This window comes from Arvicanthis niloticus, chromosome 1, assembly GCF_011762505.2.
Source record: "Arvicanthis niloticus isolate mArvNil1 chromosome 1, mArvNil1.pat.X, whole genome shotgun sequence".
Classification (NCBI taxonomy): Eukaryota; Metazoa; Chordata; class Mammalia; order Rodentia; family Muridae; genus Arvicanthis; species Arvicanthis niloticus.
In genome coordinates, this window is record NC_047658.1 from 16,527,820 (window position 1) to 16,552,466 (window position 24,647).

The window sequence follows — 24,647 nt, forward strand, 5'->3', positions numbered from 1 at the left end:
AAAAACATACAAAAAAACCCTGTGCCGTTCCAAATTGGAGAATCTAAAAGAAATGAATAATTTTTTTGATAGGTACTATTTACTAAAGTTAAACAAAGATCAGAGAAACAATTTAAATAGACCTATATAACCTAGTGATATAGAAATCATTATAAGACTCTCAATTTTAAAACCCAGGGCTGGATGTTTTAGTGCAGAATTCAATCAGATTTTCATTGAAGACTTAATTCTGTTACTGCTAAAAGTATTTTACAAAATAGAAACAGAAGGAACAATAACCAATTTACATTTAACCCCTCATACTCAACACACTTAAAAACTCAACAAAAAGAGAATTACAAACCAATTTCTCTAATGAACATGAATGCAAACATACTCAATAAAATACTTACAAACTAAATCAAAAACCATATCAAGAAGATTACTAACCATGTTTGTAAAAGCTTCACCCCAGTGATGAAGGGATAGATCAACATACAAAAATCAAAAAATGTAATTCTTTATGTAAATAAAGTGACAGAAAAAACTCATTAGTCATTGAACTAGCCTTTAACAAAACCCAACAACAATTTATGATAAAAGTCCTGGAAAATTAGGTATACTGTAGAGTAAAAAATTATAAAGGCCATTTTATGAAATATGTGTAGATTTCTCGCCTTAGACCTGAGCAGGAAAAATGCAGACATTCCTCAAGCCTCTCCCACCTATGGGTAGGAGAGGCTCAAGGCAGGAAGACATTCCTGACTACAGATAAAGATGCTGCCACCTAGGTGGGGCTATAGCCGGAAAAAGTAAAGATAGTAATCTGAAATGGCAGGATAGGGCACAATGGCATGGTAAAAACCACATTTTTGAGAAGAATGCAGGGCGATTTCCACATGACACTAATCATTTAGGGTGAGTACCTCTGAATTGTTCCACTGTTTTCATGTTTTGTATCCTTGACAACCCCTCACCCCCCTTCCCATTCCCCTGGTTTGTGGTTTTTCCCTTTAAAACCCTCCAAGGACTGGCTGTGGGGGTCGGACCTTGACTCCAGCGCAAGTACCTGGTCAGACCGCTGGCTGCCAGCTCTTTCCCTAATAAACCTCTGCTGATTGCATCCAGGTATGGTTTCTTGTGATTTTTGGGTGGTCCCGATTTCCTGAGACTTGAGGAAGGGTCTCCCGAGTATGGGGGTCTTCAATACAAGAGACATTTCTAAATGTCATAAAGGAAATGTATAGCAAGCCTTTCCCTAACATCAAATGAAATAGAGAAACTCAAACAAATTTCAGTATAATTGAGAATAAGACAAGCCTGTCTAATCTCTCCATATCTATTCAATATAGTACTTGGTGTTCTAATTAGAGCAACTGTAAGACATCCCTCACGAAGGGAGGACATCCCTCAAGCCTCAGAAATTCGCAGCCACCCAAAAACTCACAAGACACCATTCTTCATGCAACAGCAAGAGGTATATTTTGGGATCAGTCGACTGAGGCCGAGACTCGTGACCCATGCAGGGGCAGAGGAGTGTTGACCTCGTGGGCTGGGAGTAGAGGGTTTATATAGAGCAGAACCACAAACCAAGGGGGGTGAGGGGGTTACCAAAGAAACATAACATAAAAATAGTGGAAAATTCCAGAGGAACCCAACCTAAGTGAGTCAGGATCATGTGGAAAACACTCTGTATACTCATTCTTCTCAAAAATGTGGTCTTGCCATGTCACTGTGGCCTTGCCCTGTCATTGTGGCCTTGCTCTGTCACTTGCTCAACTATCTCTCAGTTGCTCCGGACACGGCCCTGCCCTGTCATGGCCCTGCCCTGTCATCATGGTCACTAGCTTCTCAGCACCTAGATGATTTGCATTCCTCTCTTCCCTTTGTGGTTAGCCTGTTTCTGAAACCAGCCAGTCTACATTTTTAGCTTGCTAGCTTCAGAGAAAATTTTCCATGCCCTTTAAAGTGGGGCCTAAAGAAAAGCCTATATACATTTTATAAAATGATTGTTATAATTTTTCACTCTACACAACAAGACAAATGAAAAAGATCACTGGGATATAATTTGGAAAGGAAGAAGTCAAACTATCCTAACTGGCATGTGGTATGATAGTATATATAAGTGACCTCAAAAATTCCATTATTAAAGTCCTCCACCTGATAAAGATTTTCAGGTAAATGACTGGATAGAAAATTAACTAAAAAAAAACTATGTGGCCATGAGTTTGAAAGCAATGTGTGATAGATCGAGGTATAAGAAAAATAAAAAACCAAAAGAAAACAAACAACACATAGCTGTTCCTAGGGATAATAGAGTGGAATGTTTATTAAAGATAAAAAGGAGTGCATGGGCAAAGGCATGGACATCTTGGAGAGTCCAGAGCAGTCATGAACCTGAGCCATGTGAGAAGGGAGGACAGGAGAATCAGACCAAAAGGAAAGGAGGGAAATGGTAGAGGAAAAGAACCAGGTAACCAAAATGGTTATTACATCAGGAAGAGGTGCACAGAGAAGGGCAGCCCAATTACTGAGCTGGGATGGGGGATATGACAGCCATATCCTCTAACATGGAGACACTGAGAGATGCTGGCTGAACCTAATAGCCAGGTCCACTTTGAGTGGTTAAATAAATACCCAGCCATTTGTCCTAGGGTTTGAGACTTAAGAGTGGGGAGGAATGAGAAGGTAGAAATCATTTAATTATAATCTCAAAAATCATTTTAAAGTTGAGACAGGCCTTATAATCCAATATTCTCTAGAGACTAGACATAAGTATTAGAGCACACCAGGTATTACTCACATTTTTTTCTCTCTGATTGTGCATTTTCAAATTGGAATAATTAACATCCCTGTTAGGAAGAGCCAAACCAGTATGTCCATATCTTCTGTACTGGTTAACTTAGTGTAACTACAGAATTTTGGTTTCTAGAAATCAGTTCAGTTCCTAATCAAGAATTCTGATGACCCTGGTCTATGACACAAAAAAATTCGACAATCAGGCCTTTGACTGATCATCAAAATTTGATTACCTGACTACTCATTGCTAATGACAACCAAATATTGTCAAACAGGAAACTCCTCCTTCTCCCTCCCCATCCCATCACTTTCTGTGCTGTGAATACACCAGCATCAGAGTTGGTCAGTGAATTCAATTCTAACTCCAAGTCCCATTTCATTTGTAAGTGTCCAATAAAAGCCATGGAAGTCAGAGGACACTCAGGCACTGGTCTCTTTTCCATCTCACTGACTAGTAATGGCCAAGCCTGAAAGAGTTACAGGACTGTCTTCAAGTCACTGGGCCAAGAGCCAGGATAAGGTGAACAAAGCAATTCTTAATTACAAAGCACGAGGCAAGCCTGGCATGCAGAAAGTATTTCTCTAATGAGAAACTAATATTAAAGCACTTTTAAAAAGGAATGAAATTCTTAAAGACTGGGAAACATTCCAGAATAGATACAAATAAAAGATTGTAGGAATGACACATTAAAGAAAATGAAATTTATAAAGTAATATCAGCCAAGTGGTGATGGTACATGCTTTTAATCCTAGCACTTGGGAGGCAGAGACAGACAGAACTTTCTGAGTTCAAGGCCAGCCTGGTTGACAAGTTCTAAGACCATCAGCTCCTCACACTGAAAACCAGTTTTGAAAAACAGACAACCAAAAACAATTGTCAATGTGGCCATGATACCAAAAGCAATCTACAAATTCAATGCAATTCCTCTCAGAATTCCAACACAACTTTCTATAGACATTGAAAGAGCAATTCTCAACTTCATACGGAAAAACAAAACCTCTCAGGAAAACCAAAACAATCCTGACCAATAAAAGAACTTCTAGAACAAATGATAAGATTATGCAACTCTGATCCAACTCTGAGATGGCTCCAAGAGAGGGCATTAGGCCACAAGAGAGAGATTTCACATTCCAGGCCCCAAAAGTTTTCCCATAAATGCCTCTGATGAAATGCTTCTCAGAAAAACCATAAAACATACTGGCTGTAGGCCACCTGGGCCCTCTGGGGAATGAAGGTATGCTTCCAGAATGATCCCATATAGGCACAGCCAATCAGCATAACTACTGATGGCCAGTGCCTAGTTGCTGTTACTATAATCGTCCCAATTAAAAAAAAAATGTCTAAAAGATGTTTGTAAGTCAGAATCTGGGTTTCCTCCACTTTCTCCCTTGAGAGACCACTGAAGGTTGATTCCCAGCAAGTCTAAAAATAAACCTCTTGCTTTTGCATATATCCAAGTCTCCTGTCTCACTCTGGGTCTCCTGGCAGGTAGACTCTCTGGGGCTTTATAGAATCACAATCCCTGAACTCAAGCTGTACTACATAGCAATAGTGATAAAAAACAAAAACAAAACAAACAAACAAAAAAAAACAAACCAACTGCATGGTATTGGTACAGAGACAGACAGGCAGATCAATTGAATACAACTGAAGACCCAAAAATGAACCCACAAACCTATGGACACTTGATCTTTGACAAGCAAGCAAAAAACATACAGTAGAATAAAAAGCATCTTCAACAAATGGTGATGGTTTAACTGGCAGTATGCATACAGAAGAATCAGAATGATCGTATTTATCACCCTGCACAAGGTAGATCAAGGGCCTCAACATAAAACTAGATACACTGAATCTAATAGAGACAAAGTGGGAAATACCCTTGAACACATTGGCACAGGACAGAATTTTCTGAATAGAACACCAATGGCTCAGATCAACAGTTGATAAATGGGACCTCTTGAAAATGAAAAGGTTCTGTAAGGCAAAAGACATGTCAATAGGACAAAACGGCAGCCTACAAATTGAAAAAAGATCTTCACTAACACTATATCCAATACAGGGCTAATAGTCAAAATTTATAAAGAACTCAAGTTAGATGCCAAAAAACAAACAAAACCAAAAAAAAAAAATCCAATTAAAGATAGGATACAGAGCTAAACAGATTTCTCAACAGAAGAATCTCTAATGACCTAGTAGCACTTAAAGAAATGTTCAACATCCTTAGTCATCAGATAAATGCAAATCAAAACAACCCTAAGATTCCACGTTACATCAATCAGAATGGCTAAAATTGAAAACTCAGGGGACAGCACATGCTGGGAAGGATGATGAGAAAGGTGGACAGTCCTCCATCTCTGGTAGGATTGTAAACGTGTACAACCACTCTGGAACTCAATCTGGGTATTCCTCAGAAAACTGGAAAAAGTTTTATCTCAAGACCCTGTTGTACCACTCCTGGTCATATACCCAAAAGATGTTCCACCATATCACAAGGACACAAGCTCCACTATGTTCATAGAACTTTTATTCATAAGAGCCAGAAACTGAAGGCAAAATGGTTCACTTTTAAACTCTATTGTGGTATGGATCCTTAACATAAGAATTTAGAAAGTTTAATGAAGAGGAATGCAAGGCCAATAACCCAGGGAGCAACAGACTGGGATCCAGGCCACCTGAGTCAATAGAGCATGTCTCAGAAATCCTTTCCTAAAAGGCTGAAGATGGAGCTGTTGTAGAATTCATATGCTTTCCCAGGGAGAAATCATTACACACAATGAGATCATTGAGTCTACCTGGCTCTGCCAAGCATGTTCCTGGGTTTGAGAAAAAGCTATGTCATTCTCTATACATGAGAGTCTCACAGAAAGCCTTGCTTGATCAAACCAGTCCTAGACCCAACAGTGTTTTTCCTTTTCAAAGAGTTGTCACCTGGTATTCTCTTGCCGATGTGGCAGAACTATGCTTTCTCTCAAGAAGAAAACTAGCACTTTACAGTAAAACAGGCTTTAATGTTGACTGTGACCCTATAATGCTCACTTCAACAGCTAGTTGGAGGCCAGTTCTCTGATATGAGGTTGGCCCTGGTGGCTGGTTGGAAACCAGAGTAGCCTCCTTTGTTATGTATTTGGAGCAAAATTTCTGGACAATCCTAGTGAACAAACATATGTGTCCTAGCATCCTAACAGGTCTGGTTAACATACTGTTTATCTGTGGGGTGTTTCAGAAGCATTCCTCCATAAGCTAAAGTCTACTTGGTGTAGCTTACTATCTCCTAAACATTGATAAATCCTTCAACATCATCAATTCTACTCTTCTACACCACCTTTTACAACCTCTACAGAATTGACTCCAAATAAGTCTTACACCAAAATGTTAAATGACGGGGAAGTTAACTTTTAAAAGTAAAGAGAAACTAAGCCTCTCTGAGTTTGACATCCTGCTAAGGATGTTTCCACCCACAAATCTCTGTGCCAGATGCTTTGAGCAGAAGCCGTCGTCATAGTGAAGTTATTCAGAGCCCACCGCTGGGTTCAGAGAATAACTAGGACAAAAAGAGAAGTAACAGGTGCCTAGATTTGGCCACAGTTTACCACCCAGACGCAGGGACATCCCACCGTACCAGCTCCTGCTGCACAACTGCCTGCTCCTTCCCTCTGTGGGCAGTGACTCTGCACTCACCATGTCACGAATTAGGGGCTTGCCAGAGCTTCCCTCACAGTACCCAACAGCAGTGTTCAGAAAATAACAATAAAGATTTTCAAGCCCGCTCAGCAAAATAGCGGAAGTTGCGGCAAGGCACCCGGAAAATCCCGCCTCCTCTCCTGACAGGCAGGTCCACCTCAGGCTCTGATTCGCCATTACGCCTTGAGTTACATGAGCACCTCCCTTAGCGTTAGAGTGTGCTGAAACGACTCCGCATAAAGGTTGCTGGACTGGTGTTCCAGTACAGTACGATACCTGTTCCAGATACACAGAGGTTTGTATTTCAGTAGCGGTTGTGCCTGTCTTCCAAAAGCCTGTGCGTCTGCCTTCCCATCCCACCACCTCAGCTCGGGCGGCTCAGCCTTTGTAAACAGTGGACCCTCCACTCCCTAAATCTGGAGCTTGCTTGGACTCCCTTTAGTACACTCACTAGGCATTTCCTTTTCTTTCTCCAGAAATGAAGGTGGGTATGTAATGTAAATCAAGCTTGAGTACGTAATTGCCAAAATTAACCTGTAAGCCTCCGCTGCCAAGGAACCAGGTTACCTCCAGGGATGCTGGGAATTGTAGTTCTTTGTAAGCCATCGCGAGAAAGTACGTTGGCCAAATTGATTATCTGTGTAAACCCCTGCGACACCTTATCGTGGACTATTCCTGCTGGGAGATTCTGCGGATATTTCTGACCCAGGTCCATCTCTTGGTCAGTTCTTAATATTTAATAAACGGTTGCATTAAATTTGGACCCAACTGGTTGAGTTGGTTTTTCCAGTAAAACTCAGGTATGGAGGCGCGTAAGGAGATAAATGCCCCAAATTCGCATTTCATTCTGGATAATCGAGAGGTGGGCTGACCCAGCTGATCCAGGGTCTCCGGGAATGCATTCCCTCTGCAGACTCCTAAGATGAATGTCGGACTCAGAGAAAAACAGTAGCTTCCTGTTGGTTCCTGGATTCTGGTTAAGGGGTACCCTAGCTGATGAACAGGGTGAACTTGATGGGGTTTGTACACCCCATTCGGGCAATTGGGAGATGCCTGTGGATTATTTTTTAGTAATTTCTGCGTAATTGGGAGCTCATCCAGGGCCATCAGTTATTTTCTGATCAGTTCTTTGCTATGGGGCCCTGGAAACGCCCTCTAGTGACGCTGGGAGGCTGAACTTCAGTGGCTTGGCACTTGGCAACTTCAGCTGGGTTCTAAAGCCTAGGCAAAGCAATTTCCAGAGGATACCAGGCAGTCCAGGGATTATAGAAGGAAGCCGCTGAAACACAATCCTATTGGTAAAATCCTCACAGTCTGATACAAACTCTGTGTGACACCGATCTATTCATCACTGTTGTCACTTGTCCACGATTGATCTGTCCTTTTGTGTTACTATTTAGGGGGCGCCTAAATTAGATAAATGCACAATATAAGGACTGATGGACCTAGAAGCAGCAAAGACCAATTGTAAATATCGTTGCCTTTTGTATCTGATCTGTCTTTGTGTGAACTGGCTAGTGAAGCTTTGCCTCTGCATTTGTGTCTTGGGGCTGTATGGAGGAGCCTCAGACTACCCCAGGCGGAGGCCCTCCTTTTCCTGCTCCTACCTCTGTATAGCTGGAAAGAAAGCTCGGTCAATAAAAAATTAACATCTTAGAACACCAAGTATAGGTAAGGGGAACTTAGGGATAAACAGTTCACAAGTAACACTGGGGTCCCAGTGGATATCTATCTTTGTAATATCCAGAGCCCCATATAGAAGCCAAATGCTGCTGGGCTGCCCTGCCCCCAACTGTATTGAGCCAGACCCAGCTCCTCTCCAAAATGTGGATGAGTCTTTCACTTCTATACTTGTAAGTTTCGTTGTTTATGTGTAAGAATACACATGGCCATTACATGCTGAATTCTGATTGGTCTTCAAAGCATGAAAAATGTTGTTTCTCATTCCTGTGGCTAGTTTACTGGGCTCTAGTTTACTCTGGATTTTCTGGACATTGGACTGCATATAATAGGAATTCAAGTATTGTTTAAATAAGGATGATACTAAAATTGTTTTATAATGTTCTATTTTATTGCTGGCTTAGAAAATGAGTTATGGCTTACCCATTTTTCAGATCCAGTCATGCTTTTAAAGTCAGAGTAAAAATCTAAAAGGACTGTTGACTTATAAGTTATTGGATATGGTTTAAAAATGTGTAATATCTATAAGTGAATTAATTTAAAACTTGTAACTTGGGGCCAAAGATTAAAAGCCTGTGCTTACATAATCTTAAACCAAGTGGCCTGATTCATTCTGTGACATAGACAGCACATGTCTGGTAGCAATTTTTTTTTCTTTTCATTTATTTATTCACTCCTCATCCCAATAGCAGCCCCTCTTCTCCCAGTCCCCTGATCACAGCTTCTCCTCCTTACTCAACCCTTCCCTCCCATCAGAAAGGGGTTAGCCCCATATCCCCCATCCCTCCAGCCCACCCTACACTAGCTCAGCAAGTAACTGCAGGTCTGGGTGCACCCTCCCATACCAAGGCTAGACAAGGCAGTATCCACAGGCAGGCAAGAGGTTCAGGGACAGCCCCACTCCAGTTGTTGTATGATTTGCATGAAGACCAAGAAGTATATTTGCTACACATGTGTGGGGAGTTCAGGTTGCCCAGTCCATGCTCAATCTTTGGTTGGTGGGTCAGTCTCTGGGAGTTCCCAAGAGTCCCAAGAGGTTAGTTGCCTCTGTCTTTCTGTGGAGTCTCATCCTCTTCCAGTCCCCAGGCTTTCCTCCAACTCTTCCACAAGATGCAGGAGCTCCAGCTAATGCTTGGCTGTGGGTCTCTGCATCTGTTTCCATTGACTTCTGGGTGGAGTCTCTGAGTCTCTCAGAGGACAGTTATACTAGATTTCTTCCTACAAGCATAAGGAATCATTAATAGTCTCAGGAATTGGTTCCTATTCATGGGTTGGGACCCAACCTGAGCCAATCATCGGTTGGCCATTTCCTCCACTTATTCCATACATATCCCTTACATCTTACAGGCAGGACACATCCTAGGTGGAAGGTTTTTAGGTGGTCTGCCTTCATCACACTATTGGGAGGCCTGCCTCCCAGCAGCAGTAACTCCAGGAGCCATATCCCTTACTGCTAGCTGTCTCAGCTAGATTCACCCTCATAGATTCCCTGTGGTCTCCCCCAATCCCAGGTCTCTGGCACATCCTAGAGATGCAACCACCACCCCAAATTTCCTTTCCCTCTTCCCTGTTCACCCTACACCTGATACCCCCACCCTGTTCAATTCCCCCTCTCCCAACCAGTTCTCTCCCTCCATCTACTTCCAATATCTGTTTTGTTTCCAATTCTGAGAAAGATTCAAGCATCTTTCCTAGGGCCCTCCTGGGTATTTGGCTTCTTTTGTCCTGTGTGTTGTTGCATGAGTATTCTATTCTATATTGCTTAATTTCCACTTAATAGTGAGTACTTATCATGCATGCCCCTCAGGATGATAATTTCTACTTCCATCCATTTGCCTGCTAAATTTGTCTGCTAATGGTTTCCTTGTTTTTAGTAGCTGATTAGTATTACATTGTGTAAATGAACCACATTTGATGTATCCATTCTGCATTTGGGTGTGGGGGGTGTGGGTTTTTCTCTGGTTCCTGGCTATTATGAATAAGCTGCTATGAACATAGTTGAGTAAGTATCCTTGTGGGATGGTAGAACATTTTTTGGCTGTATTCCCAGAAGTGGTGTAGGTGAATCTTGAGGTAAAACTATTCCAAAGCGAGAGAGAGTGTGTTCTTATGGTGGCCTCTAGCCATCTGGTTGTCCCTGGTGTTGGCAGATGAGGTAGTCCATTATGAAAGCAGGCCTCTGACCCAGGAGAAAGTTGTGTGAAGCTTGCAGGTCTTACCTGATGGGCCATGACAGCAGCAGGCCTCCAAGGACACAGGTAGAGGTGACCCCTAGGAAAAGAACTATGGACTGGCCAGAAGGACCAGCAGTCAGGGAATTGGGATAGGAATCTCACATGGTGGTCACTAGTGGCTGAAGGCCTCTGGGATTGTTAGAGGTGTGGCTGGTCATAATCTTACTGTGTGATAAGGCAGTCCCCTGTATGACTTAGTTTATTAAAAGAAATACCTATCACTTAATAATTTGAACATGAGTAAGGTTAAATATTCTTTTAAGCAAGTGATTTTTAACATTTTTTAATTATGTAAACCTCTAAAATTTTATTTTATTTTTTTAATTATCAAAGGCAGGATGTGGGGAAGGGGATGACACAGGAGCATAGGTGTTCTGGGGGAATACAGATATCTTTCAGAACAGGGTATTAGCTGGGTAAAGGTTCAGGGGACAGGTCACTATGACTCTGCCTATGATTCACTTGTCCTTATCTAACTTGGTACTATCCACCAAGGATGCCTATTTACAAGGTCTATGACTACTCAGACTGGTAAATTTCCACAGAAGCTGCCTGTTTACAATAGCTTATAGCCATCTGTTTCAGTGTTTTTCCACAGAGATCCAAGACTTCGTGTATGTCAGGCCTATTGCTGATTTTAGGCTCATGGCTGATTTTAGGCCTTCAGTGTATAAGCAGGGCTGCTCCTGACATCTCCTCCCTTCTCCAAGTATAGAAGGGCTGTGGCTATTCTAATCTTGTGAAGGCGGGGATAGAGGCCTGACCTCCAGTAATTTAAGGGGACCTTGTAATGGCTCTGGTCCTCCTGTTATTGTCCAGTAAGGGGCCATACCCATCCCAATGTCTTTTTTTCTGGAGAGGGGATACTTTTGGCATCAACACCTATGCAGTCAGGCTTGTCCCTCCCCCCCCCCCCCCAGGGAACCCAGAAAGATATTTTTAACGTTTATTTATATTCCCTTGCAGTGCTTAGCCTTGCAGCCTAAGCAAGAATTCAAATTGCCAGTCAGAGGGGGTTCTGGGTGGCCCCTCTCTGCTTGGTCTAGGTGCAGAAATCCCCTCTTTTAGGTTGGGTGGAGATGGGATTTGGGAACACCCTGAATAGTGTAACAACCTCATCTTGAGTCTCGTGGTCCTCCATAGCTAACTTATGATACTGTATCTGAATAGATTTTGCTATCAAATTATCTATCTGTTGTTTCACAAAGTTAGTCAGCCTATTTAAGGCCCAGGGACCAAAAGAAATAAGCAAAAATAACCCAATTAATGGTCCCAAGATGGAAGGAAGTAGGGTTGACAACCATGGAGAGGTTGAAAACCAATTCTTGTACCAGCTGTCATATTTCTCTTTCTCTCTCTGTCTTTTCTCAAGGCCTTCTCTGACCTTTTTCATGCTCTCTTTAATCATCCCTGTTTTGTCTATATAAAAGCAACGTTCTTCTTTAAGGGCTGTACACAGCCTAGAGCTGTACACAGTCTTTTCTATTGTAAAAGAGTAAATCAAGTCCAATAAAGTCCTTTGCAATTTTTGGAGATCACTTCAGACAGTGAAATGAGGGATTTCTTCAATTAGCGATGTCAATCTCCAGCTGTTTGATGTCCTTGTCAAAGGCCCATTGAAGGTCTGAGTAGTATAAGTCCACAGGCCAGCATCAGGATTAGAACTTCTAACAGCAGACATCATGGGTAATTCATTTCTACCTGGAAAGGAAAAAGAAAGGAATTCTCAGGGAGATTTCTCTTCCCTGGATGTCAATTGTTATTCATCTTATTTATAATTGGGCCTGGTTTTGTGGGAGTATCTATTTATTTCATTACTCTTTTTGGCGGCCATTTAGCTGTGCCTTCTGTGGTATTAAACAGGCATATCAATTCTCAGCCCCATATGAGAACTGGGTCCTGGCCATTCCATTTAAGGGTAACAGGGCCCTTCCACATAGCTGTGGCATAGTTTTTATTGGTCTCAGCGATGCCAGAGGCAGTCAGCAACAGATTTGCCATGAGCTTTCAGTTTTAGAAAGTTAAAAGCGAACAAGACATGACGGAGAGTATTTTGGGGAGACTCATTCTGGGGGTACAGTTCCCCCTCTTTTATTTTTAAAGCCTATTTTTCAGAGTTCTTGTAAAATCAGGGCAGAAGCGCCAACAGCCGCTTTTTCCACCCTCAGAGAGTCATGAAGACACTGAGATACTGCCTGGGTTAGAGCTCTTGGAAGCCCTGCTTCTTCTGGGTTTTGTGAGGGTGGGTGCAGAGCTACTGCCCATTATCTGCTCAGTGCTCGGGCGCCCTCCAAAATTTTTGTAACTTTAAAATCTCTCTATTGCTTTTCTATTGTATTGTATTAAAATAAAGTTATTTTTTATGTTATTTATAGTATATATTTTATATTAAGATGTTCATATCAATTAATGCTTTAACCTGTGCACATTGTGCTTCATTATCCTGACATTAAAGATATCATTAATAACTTAAAATTTATAATGTACATAGTGATTAAACAACATATCCCTGAAGAAGGTAAAATCCCCACATGTCACTTTACAAATTTCAACACATTATTAACTATAGAAATAAAAATTATATAATATTTAATATTAGAAAAATCAAAATTTATATGAACATTTATCATTTTTCATTCACGTAATCTCAAAATTAATATAAAAGTGTTTGGGATTTCAAAGCTTTTCTTTTTGTTTGTTTGTTTGTTTGTTTTTTTGTTTTTTTTTTGTTTTTTGAGACAGGGTTTCTCTGTGTAGTCCTGGCTCTGTCCTGGAACTCACTCTGTAGACCAAGCTGGCCTCCAACTCAGAAATCCGCCTGCCTCTGCCTCCCAAGTGCTGGGATTAAAGATGTGCGCCACCACCGCTGGCAAAGCTTTTCAAATAATCCCTTATTTAAATATCTTGATACTAGAATTCATTTTAAATTGAATTTAAATGGCCCTGGCTTTGTGGTTTATTAATATGTTGACTGATTTTTCATCTTCCCAATCACTCAATTTGTGACATTAAGTGGCAGTGACAATAGACTATGCAAGGGAAGATCACAGTGTTACCCACCAATTTGGTGTGTTATCAGCTTCACATGATCCACCTCTTTTTGCCTTTGCCACAGTGATCTCTTTGAGTCTCCTGACACTTGTAGGTCTATATTTCAGTTTTGCAGCTCTGAGTCTGTTGTGCCTTCTAAACATATTTTAGGGTTAAACTTTATTTAAGTCACATAGGTAATGTATCTAAAAGTGCAATAACTCTGCTTTTATACATGCTGTTCCTTTTCTTGATGAGGACAGAAAGGACATTTTATGCTAAAAATTTCTGTTTTCTTCACTGCCAACTTCTCTATCCTCATGGAATAAGATATGCCATTAAATTTTTAATGTAGTTCTTTTTAGTAAAATGAAATCCAAGGTCTTTTGCAAGAGGCAAGAAAGTAGTTTGGTTAAACTTATGACTCGGTGTGGTTCTCACTACCTAACCCCCTACTCCATTCTGTCTTCCTTCCTTCTCCTTCTCTATCAGTCTGTATCTCCATTTGTCTTCCTGCATCTCTGTGTGTATCTTGTTCTGCTGGAAAGCCTGCCAGTATTTCCTGCCCCAGCTCCCATTGCCAGCTCTTTATTATGCAAAAAGCTGCCATCTTCCTTTTTTTTTTTTTTTTTTTTTTTTTTTTTTTCAAGACAGGGTTTCTCTGTGCAGCTCTGGCTGTCCTGGAACTCACTCTGTAGACCAGGCTGGCCTCGAACTCAGAAATCTGCCTGCCTCTGCCTCCCAAGTGCTGGGATTAAAGGCATGTGCCACCACAACCCTGCCACCTTCCTTCATTTTAAAAGCAGGTAAGGAAGTGTCCATCACATCCTGCTAGCTGGGTACTGCTGGGTGCTGTTTTTGTCAGCAAATCTGGGCTAGTGGAACAAAGTATAGACAGACATAACAAAGCGATCTATCTGCTGGGAACTCAGAACATGTTATTTGCCCAACACCTCAATCCCCTAGGACTCAAACCCTTTTGTGGCTTGTCTTCACCCCATCCTTGACCCCTATTGGGAATCAGAACATTATTTCTTCTGGCACCCTGCCTTGTGCAACTCTTTAAATGTCAGGTAATTTAAGACCAAAATTTCTAAACACACCCAGACAAAACTTCCCCAACTAAGAAGTGCCATGCACCATGACCTATGGACATTGAACAACTCAGGAACTCAGAGATGCTGTAAACAATTACTTCCAACCATTGAGAAACCCTCCCTCATCCTTGGTACCACCCATAATGGACAATGAACAGCCCTGTAATCTTAGAGCTTCTGGGAACTATTACTCTCAGCTAATAGTCTGGGGCCCCAGGACATCCACCCATAGGGACCTTCCACTTTACATTTAACAAGACATTACCCATTGACACCCTATCCTATCCAATCAACAGACTTACAAAGAACAATGCCAAGCTGTCCATGAGGATAGAATTTATGCCCCATGGACAAAATCTGTTTTACAAAATTTCACTAGTAACCTTTCAAGTCCCCAAGACTGGAGAGATATCTGTCAATCTTCTCTCCCCAGTCCTCTGTTTGTACAATAGGAGGCCCTATTGAAAGATAAATGTCAGATACAGGATAAAAAAAGTAAAATGTATAATAAACAGATAGGATAGGGCTACAATAAGGACAATACCCCCTTGCACAATTAATAAACTGGAATTATGACCACCCAAGCCTCAGGAATTCGTGGCCACCCAATAACTCACAAGACACCAAACTCGATGCAATCAGCAAGAGGTATATTTTGATCAACATGTTGAGGTCAAGACCTATGACCCACACAGGGGCAGTGGGGTTTGACCACGGGGCTTTGGAGGCAGAGAAAATTTAAAGGCAAAAAACCACAAGGAAAAAAACACAACCCAGGGGGGAGTGAAGGGGGTCATTGGAGAGTACCTATGGAAAGTCCCAGCCCATTATTCAGTTTGTGACAGGGTCCAAGGAACAATCATGGGGAACATTTTGTATAGGCTATTCTCTAAGAGCCTATTCGTAATCAACCATCTATCTTGTGGTCAGCCAAGTTCCTGAAACACAGAGCTCATGACCAAGCTGACCTGCACTCTTGGGTCTGCCCAGTCTGTTAGGAGATTTTGAAAATTTTTAACCCTTTCATTACATGGCTGGTTGGCTTTCTCTCCTGCAGCTCTTATGTCTTATCTTTAGCCCCTGAGTCAGGGTGGTTCTCTGTCTTCCTTTCTCCTAGTTCCTAGCCCCCACAAATCTAAAGATCCCACCTCAGTCTACCTGCCCAGCCATTGGCCATTGGCTCTTTATTGATTGATCAAAAACCAATTAGGTACAAAAACCTTAAACATTTAGACAAGCAGATTTCCAATTTTGGCAGCTGGATTAATTCAAATCATTGGAACCAATCCTCAAATTCTCACCTTTTCTGTCCAAATTTTTTAAAAAGGCTCTTCTCTCAGACATAACTTGAGCATAACCATAACAATTATATAAATTACAAAGCATGGTATACAATTAACATCTAGTCCATCATATATATCAATTAGATAAAGTACTCTACCAGCTATCCTAACTAAAGAGCTTATAATTCTATACCTGAATTGTGTTCTGATTTTAGCCTGTATCAGCATCCTTTTAGCTCTACATCATCTCTTTCAATGCTAAATGATTTGAGTTTGATTATCAGACTATAACTAGTCTTGAACCCTGTCAGAAATCTGAGAACAAATTAAATATCTCAAATATTTAGGAAACAGAAAAACATAGCTTCTAAAACTATTTTTCTAAAACAATTGTAGAGACAGCTGACTACCTGTCAGAGCATCTGTCTCCAGCCTTCTGACCCAGAACAGACCTTGAAATGCAGCAGGAATATGAAGGACTAAGTTAGCCTGTCCTGGAATAGCTTAGCAGTCAACTACCCCACATCTGTTTGTCCTCTTTGGACAGTATTTTGTCTACAGATGAATAGTAAAGTATTTGACCAGTTGTTACCTTGTCATTACTGGAGCAACTTTATATTGAAGGTTTTGATGCTTCTCCTTGAAGGAGAAGGGGAAGTTGTCAGTAGCAGATGTGTCTCATAAAATGATCCTTAATAATTTAATAACATGTCATATGCTGTGGATTTCTGATATTTTTAAGACTATCTATCTATCTATCTATCTATCTATCTATCTATCTATCTATCTATCTATGTGAAGTATATCCGAACTGTTAAACTTTAGCTACTCTTAGCCATTTCTAATTAAGTAAACTGAAAACACTTTATTATAATTAAATCAGAATCTAACATAACCATGAGTTTACTATCTGGTCCTAAACTTGTGTTACTTAATCATCCTAAACAGTTTGTAATAGCAGCTATTAGAAGGACTGGGTCAAAGATGAGTTGCATAGGCACAATGCCTAAGAGTAACAAATATTTTGTATCAATAAACAGATTTATACCAATGAAAACCTTAATTCTATATCAATATATAAATTCTGTACCAATGTTAGAAATTTTAACTTCAATTTTTCATCAATTACAAATATTTCTACCAATGTAGGATTATAGCTATACAATGTTTTGTTGAATAAAATTAGTAATCCATCATATCTATTTTCTCCCTGTTCAAAGTTATGACCATTTCCAAATTATCTCTTAAATGACAGCCTATCTATAATTTGTAAAAACAAAAACAAAAACAAAAACAAACCCAAGGAATCGGGATGATGATTCTCCATGGCTTCTTCCTGCTAAATAGGGATGGCAAAAAATTCTTTAAATGGGTTGGGAGAGGTAGGAAAATTATAAAAACTGATTAGACTTGATAAAGCTAGCATTAGAATCTGTTATCCAGTCTCTTTATGCCTAGAAGGCTCAGGGCCTGACTGAAGTTCTGACTGGATCTGTCTGAAAGGTTGGATGAGGCGAGATCATCTGGAATCAGTATTAATTCCTGAGCTGTTCTGGAAGCAAGTCTCTGGACAGCATCAGGAAGTTGTAGGGGAGGGGAGACTGGAACAGAAGGTCAGTTCAGCATCTCTAAGGATGATTCTTTTCAAAGTTGTACATTCTGTAAATATGAATCTCACAACCAAAATTTTAGTACCCTTAAGATACCTGAAATTAATTGCACAGATTAGTTAAGGATAAACTTTGTTCTTTATTTGAGCAGGTGAAAGACAACTTTTTTATGAGTTAATTTTATCAATTACCAATTGTAATAAATCTTCATTTATGCCATGTGAAGGAGAGCAGAAAGAATCTTAAGGAGTCCATAACCAACAAAATTTATTGTCTAATTAGTAGACCAAGTTACCTGTCCTATTTGATATTCTCAAATTTTTCTTTACTGTAGCCAAGATTCTCAAGGGTTCTTCCCCTGCCATATCTAATCCTATATCATTCTGGAAGGCATCCAAAGCCTTTTCTCCTTTCCTTTCAACACAAATACAGTGCCTTTCTCCCACAGCAGCATGTCCTTGGTCCAATAGCCGGAAATTGTTGAAGGTATAGCTTGACCTTTCTCCTAGAGGAATTTTAATATAACCAAACTAATAACCCCATGCATCTTGATAACTAAAGCAATTCAAAGCCATTACAGTGATCTCAACAAATATTAACTGTTTAGACAGTGCTTTTTCACCATCTTTTGCATTTTGACCTATAATTCAAGATCAAAAGCCTCAATATTTTATACATTGATATATACTTAAATCCTTTCTACTATGGAGAATAATATCTCTGAGTACATTTGATAGTATGCCTCTCTATATATAATTCTCAAGGCCTAAATTTCTACTGTCTGAGCTAGGTTAGGCTCTCTATCCCCTGCTTTTCAATCTATTTTTATGGATCAACAGCCTCAATATTTATTATCTATGTCTATGTACTGTATAAGCCTATTTCCATCCAGGCTCTATTTTTGTCATACCAGGCTAAACATCCCAGAAATCCCATGTTGGCCATGTTCAAAGATTTTGAGGATTTGCCCTGGCAAGACTTTTAAATTTCTTTAAAGCATTTTTTTCATTCACTTTCCCTATCTTCTACCTTCTGTGGAGCTTAATATCTCTGTAAACTTAAGAACATTTAAACAATTACCATTATACTATCTTCTATCCTTAAAAGAAATCAAATCAAATTTTGTAAATCTCTATCCTTTATTTATCTGGTGGCCAGAGGCAGGCAGCTTTCATTGTCTGCTTCTCACTGCCTTCCTCCTAAGCATCTGTTCAGGAAACCAACCAGCCTCTTTACACAGCAGGGGCTCCCAGCATCTCTGAGCTGAGGATCTCTCTCGTGGCTGTGTTCCTTTGTTCTAGTTTTGTGGCTTATGCTGGAACCACATGATTTGGCTCCTCTTGCTGAGAAACCAATTCTTCCCTACTCCTAAATTTATCTCATGGTACATGTGTTAGTATTCTGTCTAAATTCCACCTCCACAGTTACCTGGCAACAGCCAGGTGTGCTCCTCCCCACAGTTACCTGGCAACTGCCAGGTAGGCCTGGTCAACTATAAAAGGGCTGCTTGCCCCTTCCTCTCCCTCTCTCTCTTAATCTCTTACTCTTACCTTCTTACTCTCTTGCCTCTCTGTCCCCTTCCCTCTTCTCTTCCTCTCTCTCCACGTGGTCATGGCCAGCCTCTACTTCTCTTCCTCTCTCTTCTTCTTCTTCCATCTTCTTTCCCCCACCTTTGCCCTAGCTCCCGAATAAACCTCCCCCTTACTTGGAACCATGTGGTCTGGAGTGGTCTATTGGCTGCGGTTGGACTTCTAATGACAACTAACAACATGTATATTCCACTCAGAAATCTGAATTCTTTTTAATAGTGAGTTCTTGCCTGCAGCATTGGGACCATCTTTAGTGGTAGTTGGCTACACTGCTTTGGCACCTCACCAGTCATGCTCCCAGCCATCTGCCCAGAATCTCTTTGGATTTATCAATGAAAGACACACACACACACACACACACACACACACACACACACACACACACACAGAGAGAGAGACACACATTCACGCACATCAGTTAATTTATGGTATGCCGTGACTAGCTCAAAGACTGGGCTCTCCTAAACCTTCCCTTGCTAGCAAATACTCTCCTGTGATACCCCTGAGACTCCTAAATCTTCCCCTGCTACACCAGGCCCAAATGAGGAAATGACCAGTGGCTACTTACCCAAATTCTTACATAGCTGGTTGTTTTTCTCTCCTGCAGCTCTTATATCCCATCCTATCCTTCTCCCCTGAGTCATGGCTGTTCTCTGTCTTCCTTCCTCCCAGTTCCCCACAAGTCTAAATCCCACCTCAGTCTACCTGCCCAGCCATTGGCTGTTGGCTCTCTATTGATCGATCAAAATCCAATTGAGGACAAGTGACTACTGGCAGCCAAAATTCAAAACTTTTCTTTTAATATCTAAAATGATTTAAACTAGTTCAAAGTAAGAATTCAAAATGGTCCAGTACCTCTTGCACATAATAACTGACTTCTCATTCATTTCACTGCTTCTGCTCAGCTCCTGCTTGCCATTGTGCCCAATGTCTGACCTTAAGAAGAACAATTAAGGGAGAATTTGATGCACACAATGAGAAAAGAAAAAAAAAATTTCCTCTTTATTCTCATCAGCTTTGCAAGAAAAAAATAGATAATCATGACACAACTAAAATTAAAAGTGAACAGGATGTAGCAGAACTGACACTGGGAACAGAAAAAAAATTGGAACTCAAATGTGTGTGTGTGTATAATCTAGTGTCTTTCTCTGCAATGAAGTTGATAGGTTTCCTCCTGCTTGCACTGATAATTAACCTCCACCTGCACATCCAATTCCTCCACTCCTAACCACTATCCATCAAGTCTAGTTCCTGTTAGTTTTGCTGCTTCACTGCATCTCTCACTGCAGTTATTAAGGACACATGTAGCTTCCAGATTAAAAAAAAAATCAACTCCTTACACTACAAATCTACTATTCGACTCTGTATCAAGTCAAAAGATGAGAAAACAAGTCAGGAGATTTAAAAAGACATGGAGGGATTTTCTCTTTTCCAGTTAGTGATGTATCTATCCCGATAAACTGGGGCAGCATGTTAAAATAATACACCAACTTCATTTACGATTCTAAAGGATGTTAAGTAAACTTGTGCTCAATATGGGTAGACTGCTCCTTTTATATTGTATGTCTTTAATTTGATGTCCAGAGATGCTTTTGTTTCCTCTGATTGGAAGATCATAACAAGCTTGGGTTATTGGGAGGGGATGAATATTTACTGTATAGGACTGATTATTCAGAAATATGTCAAGACTAAACTGACAGAAATCAGTAAAATAATATGCCTATAACTTTTTCAGTATTAGCAGTAGAATACATGTAGAGTGATGCTGAGTGACATGTTACAAATCCTCCTGAGGCTTATGGACAAATAAATGACACCATATACATAGTATTAGGTACTGGATTCTTTGTAAATATCATGAAGTATGGTAATATTCCCCTGGTTTCCAGATTAACCTTACTGATTTTTACTTACCCGGATGCTTTGGTACAATAAATGGAATCACTCAGGATTAACTTTGCCTTAAAATGTTACCCTCAACTTCTAAACTTATATTCTGATACACCATACACAGTGTTAGCAGGGATACATCTAGAATCAATATAGATTACTTCATCAGAAACCTCAATTCATTATTTGCAAAATTGATTCAATAGGAATTGCAGACACAGGAAAATATATTTTATTTTGGTCATATTAGGTTACATTCTAAACTTCAAGGAGTTTTGTCTGAGGGAAATGCAAAGGAAGATTTCCCTTACCACTGCCACTTTCCTAGGAATTAATAAACATCAGGAAGCAAAAGAACCTCATAAATGCTTAGATCAAGGTGCTTCAGTATTGAAATGACATTTTTCACTAACTAATAACAGGGTCTCAGTAAAATATTAAAACTGGCAATTCTCTGTATCCTGCCAAGCTTTTTCAAGAAGCTTGAACAATCTTTTCTAATTGAGCCACATCACAGGCATTTTATATAACTGTCAGCATCAATTGTTTGTAGAAAGATTTAATGGGCAACTTAAAAAATATTTAAAAATACAAGAAGGGAAGAAGAGTAGTATAAATTGTACTCATAATATTCAGTCCTTTAGTTTTCATACATTTTTTAAAGCCATGGCAAGGATAACCTACTTTTACAAAAACATTTTCATCCTTCTTAAACAAACTCAAAATCACAGTTCATTGGAGAGATGTTATGGCAGGTCATGGGAGCAGTCCAAATCCAGGAATTCACTGGATCTAAGATTATGTTTGTGCTTGTTCTCATGATATTGAGATCCCACTGTGGAAACCTGAATGAGTGACTTGATCTGTGGAAGATGGACCAAGAAAATCTACAGTGGCTACAGATGCTAAGCCTATAGAATAGAAATTGAATGGTGTTATTGAGTCATGAAGCAATGAAAAACAGAGTCTCTACCAACAGTGAATCACTTGTAGAAACTAGTGACTGAGGGAAAAGCAATAATAAAATCTCAGAACTAGGGTGTGACTGCTGAGTTGCTGGTCCTTAGTATGTTGTTTCTTTTGAAAGCATGTGTTATTGCTGATTGCATTGGTCCCTAGGCAAAGATGGTCACACAAACACTTTATGAAATTATATTCATGCCTTGCATGATGAAAAATTAACCATTAACTAAATTTACATGAATTATCCTTCTTCATTGCTGCACAAAACCTAGCAAAGAGTTTTCTTAATTATTTTGTCTCTAATTGGACTTATAAAATGTGGTCCTTATAAGTGTCTCTAGAATTTTTTGGTGGTAATACTGGAGAGTATTATAGCCCTGAGATTGGCTTGCTACTCCATGCATGCTTTGAAGTTTGAAAGGTATGCGGTTAGGTTTCTGATTCCTGAAGCAATACCTCAGTCAGTGGAGCATTCACCCCCCCTCCACCCCCTGTGTAACTCTGTATTACCAAAAAGTCAGCAAAGCATATAGAAGCTTCACAGAACAATTGTTTTCATACAAGAACCTTATGTACTCTGTCATGTGTCTTAGCAACAATTGTCCTCCTCCTGGAATAATCCATTATATCTTGTTTCTGAGAAGTGTATAAAAAGTATGATTGCTGCAATAAATTTGTCACATCCCCAGGCTTTCTATAGCCCCTCCTATATGTACCTGATAGATAAAATTTCCTCCAACAATAATCAGGCTTGGTAAGTAAGGGTTGATGCTTACATCTAGCCAAAGAACTTTTGACTTTATTAAGGAGTGCTGAAATCCCCTGACTCAATGTGGAAACTCCAGCTTCTGATTTACTGCCTTAACATGAATCAGTCACCAGCTAAAACATGCATCATTGTAGTCATGACAAATCAATTTCTAGAGATATAATAGATACATGTGAAGAAGTGACCAAAAAGAAGAGACTAGCATATAGACACATAAATCTGCATTGAAATTTCCATATCACCAAAAATCCTTACATAAACTCTACATGTCTCTTTTCCTTTTCCATAGGTATCACCTTTGTCACTGTAGGATATCTTTTTCCCACTATTGGAAATAAACAATCACTTCTGCTGGAGTACACTGCTCCTTTTAAGCCTTCTTTCTTTCTACATTTCCTCAGAAATATAATAGCATAAATGGAGTTTAAAAAAAACCACCTCTATCTACCTCTGAGAAGCACACTTCTTTAATCATATCAAAATGGTAACAAAGGCTCAAACAGAAAAACAATAAGAGATGCACATCAGCTAATATTGACTGATATTGGTGGTATTTAGAATGTTTCTAGAATAAGAAACATTAATATTCCCTTGCTTTCACAGAGCCATGAATTTTCTTCAGGGACTTTGAATATCCAAATATGGCTTAAATAATCAGGTTCAAAGTCTTTCCCTGAGGACATTTAAAACAATATTTTCACTTTCCTTGTCAATTATACATGCTTTCCACTTCTTTAAGAGAATTGTTAATTTTTTCAATGAAATATATAATCCTATATTACCTCTGCTATAGAATTTTAGGACCTTCATTCTCCATAATGCTTGTTTCTAAACTAAGCTCTCCTGATTTACCTCTGCCCCAGTACATTGTACCCATCAAAGTTTGTGAACTACCAGATCAGGCACTCAAATTCTGTTACTGAGCAGATCTTTCACTTGCTTGGTTAGGTTCACACCAAGGTATTTTATGTTATTTGTGACTATTGTGAAGGGTGTCATTTCCCTAATTTCTTTCTCCGCCTGCCTTTCCTTTGAGTAGAGGAAGGCTACTGATTTGTTTGAGGTAATTTTATATCTAGCCACATTGCTGAAGTTGTTTATCAGATTTAGGAGTTCTCTGCTAGTATTTTGGGGGTCACTTAAGTATACTATCATATCATTTACAAATAGTGATAGTTTGACTTCTTCTTTCCAATTTATATCCCTTTGACCTTCTTTTGTTGTCTAATTGCTCTAGCTAGAACTTCAAGTACTATATTGAATAGATAGAGAGTGGGCAACCTTGTCTAGTCCCTGATTTTCCTGGGATTGCTTTAAGTTTCTCTCCATTTTGTTGGATGCTGGCTACTGGTTTGGTGTATATTGCTTTCACTGTGTTTAGGTATCAGTCTCCAGTTCCTGATCTATCCAAAACTTTTAACATGAAGGGATGCTGAATTTTGTCAAATGCTTTTTCAGCATCTAATGAAATGATCATGTGGTTTTTCTCTTTGAGCTTATTTATGTCGTGTATTACGTTGATGAATTTCCATATATTGAACCATTCCTGCATCCCTGGGATTAAGCCTACTTGATTGTGGTGAATGATTGTTTTGATGTGTTCTTGGATTTGGTTTGTGAGAATTTTATTGAGTATTTTTGCATCAATATTCATAAAGGAAATTGGTTTAAGTTTTCTTTGTTGGGTCTTTGTGTGGTTTAGGAATAAGTGTAATTGTGGCTTCATAGAATGAACTGGATAGTGTTCCTTCTGTTTCTATTTTGTGGAATACTTAGAAGAGTATTGGTATTAGGTCTTCTTTGAAGGTCTGATAAAATTCTGCACTAAACCAATGTGATCCTGGGCTTTTTTTTTTTTTTTTTTTTTTTTTTTTTTTTTTTTTTTTTTTTTTAGTTAGGAGACTTTTAATGACTGCTGCCAGTTCTTTAGGGCTCATGGTACTGTTAGGATAATTTATCTGATCCTGATTTAATTTTGGCACCTGGTATTTGTCTAGAAAATTGTCCATTTCATCCAGATTTTCCAGTTTTGTTGAGTATAG

The 24,647-nt window shown here is 39.6% G+C and overlaps 1 protein-coding gene across 2 annotated transcripts in view; it reads right to left on the reverse strand.

Annotated features, from left to right (window-relative positions):
- LOC117710279 (uncharacterized) overlaps positions 1-24,647 on the reverse strand; it is an 84,879-nt gene that overhangs the window by 15,106 nt on the left and 45,126 nt on the right. The window contains exon 1 of one of the 2 annotated variants that reach the window (XM_034505059.2): positions 6,458-6,700. The exons of the other annotated variant lie outside the window; for it this stretch is intronic. Coding sequence (XP_034360950.2) covers positions 6,458-6,637 — 180 coding nt within the window. The 5' untranslated portion in view covers positions 6,638-6,700. Of the gene's footprint in view, positions 1-6,457; positions 6,701-24,647 lie in introns of those variants that run through there. 2 annotated transcript variants of the gene reach the window in all.